Raw genomic sequence first — 12,723 nt, forward strand, 5'->3', positions numbered from 1 at the left:
TGATGGGGATGGGGAGGAGCAAGCCCTCCAAATATCTCCCTGAAAGCTGGGTTTGCCTTTAGGAAAGCATCTGAAAGGAATGATTTGTTAGCTGAAAATCACCTTCTATCCTCATTACCTGTGAGTCATCTGCAAACGCGTAGAGGCTCAAGGTAACCGCTGTCCACAGTGACAGCGATGCTCCCGCTGCAGCCGGTCCTCAGCCTGAGCAGGGCTCTGCGATGGCAGAGGAGTCAGGTCCAGGCAGCTCCACTTTTGCCAGGTGCAGGCAGGGGGCTGGGAGCACCCCAGCCGGTGGGTGTGGATGGGAAAGGAGAGCAGCACAGGGGAGCTCAGAGCTGTCCAAATCTGGGTCTGTGCCTCCCTTCCTGATGACACAAGCCTCCATCAGCCCGGGTTTTCTCCTCATCTGGGAGAGGCAGCTCAGCTTGTGGTTACGATGAGGCTGGAGGGGTTGGGAGAAGACCAAGGGCCGGATCTTCCCTGTGTGCAGCCTTGTGACCTGCTGCCGCAGGCGCTGGCTCCAGCAGGTTCAGCGGTCCCGTCTGCATTTGTTTCTCATGTCACTTTAGCAGGAAGAATTAAGCCCTCTGGGAAAGTGACAGAAGGAAAGTGTTCAGAGAAGAGTGGTTTCCAGGTTCTCCCTGTGTGAGACCGGAGCCCTCAGCCAGATCCCTTCCTCACTGAGAGCACAGGAAGCAAATACCATTTATTTAAAAGAAAAATCTAAAATACTGTGTTGATGTGTTGTTCTGGCCACTTCCCTCTGCTGGTAGCTGATACCTCCAAGCCCCACTAAGATTATTTCTTGGTGCAGCACATCCATTATCCTCAGCACACTTTGATTTCTCTGAAATAGCCCATTTAGAATCATAGAATCATGTGGGTTGGAAAAGACCCTTAAGATCATCGAGTCCAACTGTAAACCTAATGCAATCAAGTCCCCATTTGCCTGATTTGTTTTGTTTTATTCTCACCATCTCTCTGCCAATTCCCATGGCTTAGATCTGCAAAGCAGGATGGATGTCTTGGTCTCTGCTGAGGAATGTGGAAGATGCTCTTCATCCTGCATGACCTCCACTGGTTCTTCTCCATGGATTTGTCCATGCCCAGAAGGTGCCAGTTGCCTGGGTTTGTACAGCAGGCAGCCCAACCCCATGATTATGCTGGGGGCGAAAGTGCAGAGATGCCACAATCCTTGGTATGAAGGGGAAAACTCATGGATGTCCAAATCATAGTGTGAGTCAAGCCCTTCCTAATGGCCCCATGGATCCTCCGCACCAGCTGGTATTCCCGTAGTGCCAGTGTGCTGGATTTGAACGGTCTTAGCTCTCCCAGTCTTCTTAACTAGCACACAAAAATATCTCATTATATTTATTTTAGTGGGAATATCAATAATAGTCCTGGTTTCCTACCAGTGGTTGTGCCTTCAGACGTACCGGCTTTGAACCTGACTTCAGGAGCCCATTTGCAGCCGGGCAGTGCAGGTGAGTTGGGCGTCTGGAGCAGCCGTGGCAAGGCAGACAGGCTGCTCGGCCCTGGGGATACCAGGCTGCGCTTCCCCCAGGCCTAGGGACAGCTTGGCCCTGGGAGCAGATGGAATCCACTGGTCTTGCTGCTGCTGCCATGGACACTGGGGTCAGGAGTATGTTTAACCCTCCCTTGTGCCCTAAACAGCAGTAGTCCCTGTTGCGCAGGCTTTCTCTGCTCTTAGACAGTTTCCACTGGCTGAGACACTTCTGCCTGCCAGAGCTTCAGGAACCTCCTGTTTATCTTCCTGGAGAGCACCTCTCGGTGCCAGGTCAATATTGGACCTGCTGGCTTGGATGCTGGCAGGATGGGCAGCACTGAGCAGCGAGGCCAAACTGGAGGTGGGAGTCAGCCCAGGACACATTGGATCCTGAGGACCAGGTCCTCAGGTCCTTAGGTCTTTTCCAACCTAAAAGATTCTATGATTGCATGACTGGCTCAAGAGGAGCCATCATTACCTTCGGCGGGATGCTGTGGCTTGTTGAGTTGATGTTCTCCACGTAAACACTAGCAGTGTCTGAGCGTGCGGTTTCTGCAGCCTCTGAGAGGGCAGGGACTGCAGGTAGATCTGGCAGCGTGGTTTCTTGACTCTTCCCACAGTCTCGTTTCTCCTCCCCGTCCACAGGCGCGGATTAAGCGTGGCTCCTCAGCCTCCGCGGTTAAGCGCAAGGTGGCCAGGAGAGAAATTACCCAGATGAAAAGTTCCCAACCCAAACTGACTGGTCAAAGTTTCTGATCTTCACCCATCGCAGAGGAGAGAGCCCTGGGCTGGGGGCCAGGGGTGAGGTGCTGGCCTGAGGCATAGGGGACCTGGCTGCTCCTGGCTTGCTGAGCGACTGAGGGCAAGTTCTGCCCTCCTTTGGGCCTCAGTAACTCAAAGGAGCACGGCAATGCTGACCTCTTTTCTCTGGCACCCTGAGATCTACTGATGAAGGAACTGGCTGTTGCATTAGGACATTTGGTGACTGGGCTTTTCTGCTGGTGGACCCGTTCCCCTGGCCCCAGGGACAAGACGTAGGCTGGCTGTGAGCTCGGAGCTGACAGGTCGAGCTTACTGTTAGGCTTTGCAAGTTTAGGATTGCAAAGAGAAGGAAGAGGAGGCAGTGATTCTGGTCAGAGGCAGTGGCAGGAGAGCTGGTGGGTGGGATGACTGTTTCTGGATTTGGGCAGATCTGGGCAGGTATAATCTTAAAACTAATTCTTTTGAGTTTAAATGTCACTGTGCACTGGGCTCGGGAGTCAGAGGGTGCTCGCTCCTGCTGCGTGATGGAGCCTACATCAGAAGATGCAAGCCTTGAAGGAGGGACACATCGGGGGTCAGTCCCTGCTACCTTGTGCCAGGGACCAGCCTTGGCTGGGTTTCTGGTGCTGGGAAGGATCGCTCTGCCTCTGGTCCTTGTCAGAAAGTGGAATTGGGGGAAGGCACGGGTTTGCTGGTGCACAAGCAGGTCATCCGGGGTCTAACATGTGCCAAGGCACAGTCAGGGCACCTTGTCACTCCCCCGTGCCCCTCGCAGGCAGGCAGCCCGCTGCCTGCCCCATCCTCCCTCAGGCTGCCAGCGCTGCTGCACAGCCGGCAGCTCGGAGCCAAGGGCTGCCATACCCTGCGCCAGGCAGGTGCTCGCGCTTCGGAGAGCTGTGTCGGGTTACTCGGCACTGAAACCCCGGGAAGTAACGGGCCAAAGCCTGGGAAGCAAGGAGGCTGCTTCTGGATCCAGATAAGCTGCTGTGACATTTAGCTAATGCCCCTGCTTTCCCTGTCTACGCCCGGTGTCTCGCTGGCTGTCCAAGGGGCTGTCTTCTGAGGGAACCCCAGCTGTGAGCATGTTTTTGAGCTCTGTGAGCAAGGAGGTGGGTACGGCGGTGGAGCACTTGCCTGCTTTCTGTGCACATGGAAGGCTGATGCTGCTGAGATGTCCCATCCTCCCAGTGCTCTCTTGGCCCTGCTCTGCCCCAGTCATGAGCTCTGGAAGGCTCGTAGCAAACAGAAAAGCAGATCTGCTCATGGAGCAGAGCTCCACTCGGGTGAACTTCACATGAACTCGTGAAATTTCTTTGGCCATTTTCTTCCCTGACAATGCAGGCAGGTCAGGAGCAGGATGCTGTATTGCACAGGGACCCAAGGCTGCCTTTCTCAGGCACCGGCATGCTCACCTCATCCTCCTGCTCTGCCACGGACGAGGTATCTGCTGCCTGAGCAGCTGCCTTCGCCCCAGGTAGAGCTGTCCCTGGGCTGCACTGGGACCATGCTGCCATAACTGCCGCTCTCCCCGCTCGTAGGGGTGGTGATAGCCACCCCATTGCAGCTTCAGGGCTTTAGTGACCTGCCCAAGGTCACCCAGGTGCTCTGTGACAGAGGTAAGGGTTAAATCCCCCTGCCTTGTCCTGCTCACATGTTTGACCCGGAGGTATTGCTAGCTTCCACATCTGTGTTTGTACCGTGTCATTTGGTTGTCACCAGAAAATTGGGGGTAACGGAGGAAGTCATGGGGCTAACGTTTGGGCCAAGGGCTTGTAGGCACAGTAAGGTGTGACTGCAGCCTGAGCCAGCCCGTGTCAGCACAGCGGATGAGGTGTGGCATCCCAGGCCAGCAGTGCCAAGATGCAGTGGGCTCCTAGAAGGGCTGTCCCGGTCTGCACGCATCTTGGTCCCAAGAAAGCTGGTTTGCAGCACACGGCCAGGAGAAGCAGGGTGAGGAGCATGGTGTCTCAGGAGCACGAGGGTGTCTCCACAGCCGCTCTCGCTGTTCAGCTCTGAGGTGTTTCCCAGCCTCTTGGGGATGGAGGATCCCAAGCAGTTTAGGTTTGGCTCGAAGCTCCTACTCGGTGTTAGCTACGTGAACAGGGATCTCCAAAGTGCTTTGAGAGGTCTCTGAGGTCAGAATGGTGTCCCCCCACCTCCACCTGCAGCCATCTGCCCCCGCCACCCTTGCTCTTCTGTGCTGCAGTGAAATCGCCCTCGTGTGCTGGTGAAGAGGGCACCTCGCCCGACACGTCGATTGTAGACGGAGCCAGCAGACGCCTGTTGTTAAGGCTGTATAACACTTTCCAGTGGAAGTTTGTTTGCTTATACCTTTGCCAAACTTCAACTGTTTGGGCTGAATTTTTCCGTGATCGTTCTGCTTCAGGCTGAACTTTCCCCTTATTCCTTTTTAAAAAAGGTTTCACAAGAAGATTGGGGAAAAATGGTAGCTTTGCCAATTTCTTCCCCCCCGCCCGTCTCTTTGTTGGAGGACTCCTGGTGCCTCCACGCTTTGGAAAAGAGACTTCAAATTTGGCAGGGTTGGTGCATTCCTGGTGGAAATCAACACAGATTTGGTCAAATTGTCAGCCTCTGGAAAGCGTGGTTGTACATGCTTGGAAGAGCTCCTCCGAGGCTAGATGCTGAAGTCCCCATCTGCAAATAGTCTGGCCCCTGCACCCAGCACCTCCAGTTCCCATCTCTAGGGGCACCCCCTTGCCCACCCGAGTCCGGGTCAGGAGTGGTGACTGCAGGGAGCCCGGGTGGGTGTTTGGTGCTCCTCGTTGCCAAGTCTCAAAGCACTTTACAGAAGGCAACGTTGTCTTTATCCTCGTTTCCCGTGGGTGGGAACGGAGACACTGGCTGTGGGCACCACCTGCCTCTCGCGCTCAGTGGCAGAGCAAGGAGCAGAGCTCAGGTCAGCTTGGGCACTGGCCTGTCTCTAGACCAGGAGAAGCTGAGGCAATGCTCAGAGAGAGGAAAGTGTTTCCCATTGCTTCCATCTCCTGTGAGACCTTGGGAAGGGGCGTTTGCACCCCTGCCCCTCCCATGGGTGTGATTAGCAGCACTAGTCCCATCGAAGCATGGATGGATGATAGTGTCCTGGTGGTCAGAGGTTTGACCTGTGATTACTATGCTTTTTAACATTGCTCTTTTATATGAGGGTGGAAATCTATTTCTACTTGCTGTCCTGGGGGCTCTGGCAATTGCTCCATAGGCTTTGTTATCCTCAGCTTGAGCTTCTCCACCTGATGGTATCTCAAAACTTTCTGCAGCTGGGGGGAAAATGAAGTGAGATGAGGTGGGAAGCGCTGGGCTGGTGGAGGCAGCCGGCAGACTTCAGCTGGCAGGGTGCCTGCTTGGTCATCAGGTCTCCCCAGGTAGTGCTGCTATGAGAGCACCTGGGCCCTTGTAGAGTGTTTTCTAGCAAAATGGCAAAAAAAAGTATCTTCTCCCCTTGGACTGCAGCCCTTAGGCCAACTCCACTGGAGAGGCATGGAAGGAAGTTCGGCCCTGGAATATGTGAGTGCTTTCTTTTGTAGCTGGGTGGCAGCCAGCGGGCTCCTTGGGATTGCACTGGGTGGTGCTGGCATGACACCGGGAGTGGGGCTGCGTGGTGGGGTAGGTCCCTCCTGTCAGAGGAGAAGACCCCAGTGGGTGCTGGGCAGGGCGCTGGCTGTGGAGCGAGCCAGGAGCAAATCCTGGTGTGAAGCTGTGCCAAACGGGAAGCCAGTCTAGGACATGCCACCAAGGAGATCCCCAACAAGGAGGGGTGGTGGTTCTTGGTAGCGGTGCCAGGGACACCCTCTGGGTAGTGGCCAGCGTGCCCAGCGCTGCCGACTGGGTCCTGCTGGTTGCCTTCCAGCGGGAAAGGGGTTTTCTGACTCCAGTAACATTTACCAGCTGGGCAGCAGCTCTGGAGCCGGGTGTGTGCGTTTGTCTGTTCTTCCATTGTGTCTTGGCCGTCGTCTCCTCCTCCCCGCCGAGATCAATGCCTGTGGCCTGCCTTTTATAACCCCTTTGGGTGCAGCTCTGGAAGTCTTCAGCCAGCGGTGCTGGTTTCCATCGTGCAGCTTCGGCTTGACCGAGCAGCTTGGTCCCCGTCTAGCTGGATGGCTTGGGTAGGATGATGGGCTGGAGGTGGGTTTCCGGCAGAAGGGACATCCCAGCGAGGAGATGGGGAGGTCCCCTGGGAGGGCTGCAGAGCGCGGTTGGGATGCCTTTGGCTGGGGATGGAGACCAGCCACGGGTATGGGGGAGCGAGCTCAGATGGCCTCCAGAAGTCCTTCTTGGGCCAATTTTCTACAGTTCCATGGTTTTGGAGGAGAGGTGGCTTCGGATGAAAGCCGGATCTGACCAGCGTATTCTTCCTGGTGGCACCAGGTGGCGCAGGAGGGTAAAGGATTTGTTTGTCATCCCCACAGGTCTGGGTTCAAACTGGTTGCCTCTCACTGCTGTGATGAGTCTGTAGGTCTCAGCCCCCACAGCCTGTGGCTGTGACCCCATGCCAGGGTGAGCTATAGCCGCAGGGCCAGGCAGTGGGGATGTGGCTCCCAGGAGCCCTGTTTCCAGCAGAGCGAGGAGCTGAGCCAATATTTAAACCATAGCAGAGGGCCTGAGTGCATGGGGGCTGTGGACCCCCACCATCCCAGGATGGGGCACTGCAGCGTGGAGCAGGCAGTTTCAGGGGGAGAGCCGCGGTGGGTCTCAGCGGGAGGAGGAGGCAGTGTGGGATGTTGTTGAGGTGCGAGGCCACGCTGAACTGTAGAGCATTCCTCCCGCATGCACTTGAGCCATCATGAGGAAGATAAGTTAGTGCTTCTTCCTGGCTCCCGGGGGTCCCAGGCATTTTGCTGGGGTGCAGTACATGGCAGCAGCATTCAGAGGAGCTGGGACAATGCCATCCTGGCCCCTTCTCCCATTGGGACAGCGCAGGCTGGGGTGGGCACAGCACCTTCTCCAGCAGTCTGCCCTGCTGCCTTCCAAGGACTGGGTGTCGGGTCAAGCGAGGGGACAGGACCAGGCTTGGATGAGCGTGGTCTTAGATCCCTTCTCGCTCTTCCCAGCATGGCAGCTGGGCCCTGGCCACGTGGCTGAGCATGCCTACACTGAGCATCCGCCTTCCGTCCCGGTTGGCTCCAAGCTGGGCCCCTGCAACCCCACAGAGATATTTTTTTCCCTCTCCTTGTACCTTCAGTGATCTTTGACACCAGGCATCGTATGACTCAGCTTCTGCATTTGATACCCCCAAGAAGAGTTTGCACACATGCATCTGTGGCACAGAGCAGTGCTCATTGCTGGCAGGCTGAGCTGGGATAGGATTTCTTCCTGAAAGAGGGGCAGTGAGTCTCCACTGCTCATCCGCTTTTGATATGCGGAAGTCAGATTTAGCCAGGATGGTGTCTTCCAGAGCCCTGTTGACCAGCTTCAGCATCCGGACTTGTGAGACCCTGGAAGGACTGGAGGAAGCGCCGCTGCAATGCAGAGCAGGTGCTTGGCCAGTCCCTCTGTGCTTTGGAAATCTGTCTGTCCTCCCGTCCCTACCTGCAAAGGTCCAGTGGGTTGTGTGTGCCAGAAGCATTGGGCACATTTTGGGTGCTGGGACTGAACTGCTCGTTCTGGCAGTCAGCGTGGGGCATGGTCAGCAGAAGTTGACACCGATGTAGATCCTGTGAAGGGCAGTTTGGACACTGACCTTTACGTCCTGTCCCTTTCTGCTGCCCGGTCCCTGCAAGCAGCTCAGGTCTGGAGGCAGCTCCTGACTCGAGCAAGGAGCACCCAGCCTGCCCCCGGGGCCGGGTCGCCCAGGCAGCGGTGCCAAGCTCCCTCTCTGGGGTGCTGGGTGAGCACAAGCTCACAGACCCTGCAGTGCAGAGGTTTGCAGGGAGAAACGGTTGGCAGCGTGCAGAGGCTTGTAGGGCACAGGGGTTCATAGGGCACAGGGGTTCACAGGGCTGGGGTTTGCAGGACACAGCGATCCCCAGGGTGCAGGGATATGCAGGGTGCAAGGGTTTTCAGGGTGCAGGGCTTTGCAGCCCCAGCCGAGCCGGGCCTGGGGGCTGCGCACTTGGCTCAGCACTGCAATCCTGGCTCCATCTGCTTCCTGTCCGGCAGCGGCAGGGTTTCCTGGTGGTCCCAGGGCTGTGGTCACAGACGGCGCTGCCTGGTGCTGCCATGGGTACCTGGCGCTGGGGCGGCCACGCAGGGGCTTCCCCAGGAGCTTTGGTCATGGCTCGGGGCAGCCCGTCCTGCTCAGTCCCGTCTCCATCAGGTTCCAGTTAAAACCAAATGCGTTCTCCAGTCTGAGCTGTGCTGCTGTTTAAGCCTTTCCAAAAATGAAACAAATACCCACGGACTGCAATTCGAATTGCAGCTCAATTAGGGCTCGTTCCCAATGCGATCATAAAACCTCCAGTACGAAAACAAACAACCCAACCAAACCACATCCAAGCCTGACAGCATCCTCTGGAATGCCTTTAAAATAACAAAGGGGGCAGAGGAAGATGAAAGCCGCATGGCCAGTGGGAATAGGGCTCTTTGGCCCTGAGGGGCAGCCCAGAGGTGGGCTAGGCAGGTGAGGAGGGCGGGTGTGGAAGTGATGGGTCCGATGGAGCTGGGGAGGGATGGGGACCAATGTGGAAGTGATGGGTATGATGGAGACGGGGCAGCTTGGAGTCCATGGAGTAAAGGGTTAGGCTGGGTTCCCAGCAGCGTTGAGAGGGGCTAGGAAAAAGAGGATGCATAGGTGTTTTGGAGCGTGGTGGTCATGCTCTGAGCTGCTCGGCCGCGGGTGTTTGAGCAGGCTGGGGGGCGCAGGGCCAGAGCAGGACCGCAGCGGCTGGGACTACCCCTGGCTGTCCCGGAGTCCAGCCAGTCTGGTGCCGCGGTTCGGGTTTCACGGACCTTAAACCCGGCCATATTTAGCGTGCGCTTCGCTGGCCTGTCAGGGAGGGGAAGCCACAGCACAACTAATAAAAAAAGCCAAACAAAAACAATGTAATTAAAGAGACTCAGCACTGTGTGTTCCCATAGCAAGAACATTTACCCGAGACTTCCTTGCTCAGATACTTAATGTCAAGCGGCAATTAAAGACTGGCATTGCAGGAGCACAGGGAGGAGGGTTTACCCCGGCTGGGAGGTGAGAGATCAGGGCTGAGCACAGCTCCCGACAGCAGATCAGGCTTCCCCAGTGCCCGTGGGTGGGGAGGGACTGTGGGACTTTGGCACTGGGAGGTGCCCAGGAACAAGTGATGCTGGTGACAGGGGGATGCTGCATCCTGAGCAACCCCTTGAGGCAGGGACACCCTTGATCTGGAATACACATACCTGCTTAGCTCGGTCCCCACAGAAATTTGGTAGCACGAAAGCAGGAAATTGGATGCTTTACGTGCGAGCCTCTGGGCAGGGCGGGCCAGAAGCAATGCTGGGGTAAATCCTCATGAAAACAGTGACGCCAGCGGAGCTGGGCTGGGACGCAGGGCCGACGGCCTGACATGGACATTGCTTCTCCCTCCAACATCTCCTCTCTGACCCAGGTCAGTGGATGGAGCCTTTGTAAGCCTCTGGCAGTTTCTGTTCCTCCTCTTTCAAGGGATGCCTCAGTGTGCCCGGAGCCAGGCTGTGCCAGCCGGTGCCCCCTTCAGAGTAGCTCAGGGCTGGTGCTCATGGGCTGATGCGCATCTTGGCTAGAGATGCCATCGCACGCCGCCCCGCAGCACCGGCACGAGAAGTGCCCGGTGTCCTGGCAGAGCTGTGAGGTGTGTGTGCAGGCAGGGCAGGAGCTGCCCGGGAGGGACTCAGGAGTGGGCACAGCCAGGGCAGTGCTGCTTTGGGATGGCAGCGTGTATGTGACAGCGGTCCTGGTAGCAGGCTGTTGCGGGAGACCAAGGAACTGGAAGTTGGATTTTGGTCGGATTTTATTGGAGGTTAAGCCACAAGCTCCTTCTGGGCTCACTTAAAAACAGCAATCAGGATGCTTAATTAAAAATAAAATAAGGAGCAGCAGCATTATTGTGTTGCAGCAGAATTTGCTCAAGTGTCTCTGCCCCCTTTCTCCCCAAAATGTACTGCTGGGCCTGCAGAAACTGTGTGTTTTATGTGAGGCCTCTGCAGACTGTCAGCAAGTGATCTACTCAGTTGGCTCCAAACCTGTCTTGCCGTCCTGATGTCTCCATCTCTCCCAGATTCAGATCCTGTGATTTAGGAAGGAGGTGCGGTGGGGGTGAGCTGTGCGGCCAGGCTTTTCCCTGCTGTGCTGCAGCGGGGAACAAGGCCGTGCTTTGGGAGGACACCCACCAACTCGCCAGCCAGCCCCATGGTGTGGGACATCGTGTGTCCAGCCCACATGCTTCCCCACTGCCACGGCCCCTCCGGCAGCCAAGTGAGGGCTGGTCCCAGCGGGTCCTCACCACATGCTGCAGCTGCTGCGCTGCCAGCACGAGGGGATGCAACAGCCTCCTGATGGGGGGAGCAGCCTGGACGGTGGGACATGATGCTGCCTTCCTCTTGCTCCCACAGGGAATCCTCCGCTTCTCCCCTTGCAGAGGTGCAGGGTGCTGAATGCCAGTGGGAAGGTGCAGATCTCACCTGGGCTGTGCTCTTCTCCAGCTTATTTGGGTGCCGAGCTGCTGGGAGTTGTCTTTCAGATCCAGTGCCGTGCCGTGGTGCGGTGGCCACGGGGTCTGCACTCTGCTGCCTTGGGTCACAAGCTGCTCAAGAAACACCTCCATACCCCGCGACGTTCAGGGCATGGAGACGGCAGAGACAACGTGCAGCCGTACCAACATTGCCAAACGGCTGCCTGGTGCTCGGGGACACCCTGCACTGAGCCGGGTGCTGTGCAGCAGCTCCTGGCTGTGCACCACGCTGAGCTCCTCCGAGCACTGTGCTAATAGCGTTCTGGAGCTCCAACAAAACTGTACTGGCAGGAGCGTGATCTCTGTGAGTTTGTGATTGCTAAACAAAGACGCATGCTCGTTTCGGCTCCATTCAAAACAAAACCCGGTGGGTTTGCCAAGCGGGGAAAAAAGAGGCAATCTGTAGGAAACAAACAAAGCCTTGGATCTGGTTTGGTGCCTTTCCCTGGACCCAGGTTTCAGTAAGCAAGTGCATTTTCCAGGCACGCAGATGTTTCCACAGAGCAGCAGGAGTGTTTTGCTCTGTCTTTCAATGGTCAGGTCTCTGCACTGTATTTAAATACCTCGGAGGTAGGTACAGCTCAGATGAGTAACTGGTGTGCAGGATGCTCCTATGAGCATCCTCACCTTGCAGGGATGCTAAGTACAGCATTCGGTCCTGGTTTTGAGTGTGTTTTTTGGTGGTTTATGAAATCCCACTCTTTTGGAAGGGCTCCCCTACTTGTGCTCTGCTTTGGATCCAGTCTCTATTTCCACAGTCCTGAAAAACTGCTTATATTTCAGCAAAAAGTGTGGAAAACACAAGTGTATCAGCAGCTCCTCTTCGTGGTGGACACTGCGCTTCTGGTTCGTGTCCCTGGGGGCAGAGAGGAGCTCCTTCGTGTGTTAGGAGCTCAAGTGGGCTCTGCTGTCCGAGCATTTGTGGTGTCACGTGGGATTTCCTGCATGCCCCAAGGGTGAGCATGGCCCTGGGGTCAGGCTGCGTGTGCTCAGACGGGGAAAGACCCCTTGCGCTCGGATTTCTTTGGAAACAGCCTGTATGTCCATCTTGCCAGCTGATATCTTGATGCAAGCTCCCGGTTTGGGGTGAGGTTGGCTGCGTTGGGTTGGCTCTCCCTGATAACTGTATTTTAGGCTTCTGCTGTCCTTTGCCTGATCATTTTTTAAATAACCCTATGGACTGAATTGGACTGCAGGTCAAGAAAGCATCCCTGGCAGCTTGTGCTGACATACCACTGACATCCATAGCGCCACGAGGCTACTACCAGCACTGCAAGGACCCAGTCCTTCTCCATGCCCCAAGCCGCCTCTTCCTTCCAAGGCATTAACACCTTTCATCCTCTGTCCTTCAGGCCACCTTTTTCTTGGGCATGGAGCCCTGCGGCTTCCCTCTCTGCTACATCAGCCTGCGGACAGCAGCTTCCCAAAGTGACAGCCACCCACGCCAGCCCCGAGGCGGAAGCGCGGCGCTGAGCTCGTGTCTGCCACTGTGGCTCTGCCACTCTGGGCTGCAGGCAGGCACCCGGGAGCTAGTCCTTTCCACCGGCGTGGGGGGCGGCGGGGACCAGGCAGCCTGGGTTTTTGGCTGGAAGGCCATTGCCACCGGTGGCAGCGTCGCGTGCACGTGAGGCTTTTCACAGCCCAGGCTCCCACTGCTGGGAGGTGGCATGGGATGGCCACTGCGGCCCGCACCAGCCACGTCATAGAATCACAGAATGGTTTGGGTGGGAAAGGACCTTTAAAGGCCACCTGGTCCAACCCCCCTGCCATGAGCAGGGACATCCTCAACTGGATCAGGTTGCTCTGCGCCGCATC

General features: G+C 56.5%; 1 protein-coding gene across 1 annotated transcript in view; it reads left to right on the top strand.

Moving 5' to 3' along the window:
* Positions 1 to 12,260: 12,260 nt before the first annotated feature.
* LOC104506002 (ankyrin repeat and fibronectin type-III domain-containing protein 1-like) overlaps positions 12,261 to 12,723 on the top strand; it is a gene marked incomplete at both ends in the record, with an annotated part of 15,888 nt that continues 15,425 nt past the window's right edge. Inside the window, one exon of the mRNA XM_010146795.1 lies at positions 12,261 to 12,532. Coding sequence (XP_010145097.1) covers positions 12,261 to 12,532 — 272 coding nt within the window. The remainder of the gene's footprint in view (positions 12,533 to 12,723) is intronic.

Source organism: Eurypyga helias, unplaced genomic scaffold (genome assembly GCF_000690775.1).
Source record: "Eurypyga helias isolate BGI_N326 unplaced genomic scaffold, ASM69077v1 scaffold20212, whole genome shotgun sequence".
Taxonomy (NCBI): domain Eukaryota; kingdom Metazoa; phylum Chordata; class Aves; order Eurypygiformes; family Eurypygidae; genus Eurypyga; species Eurypyga helias.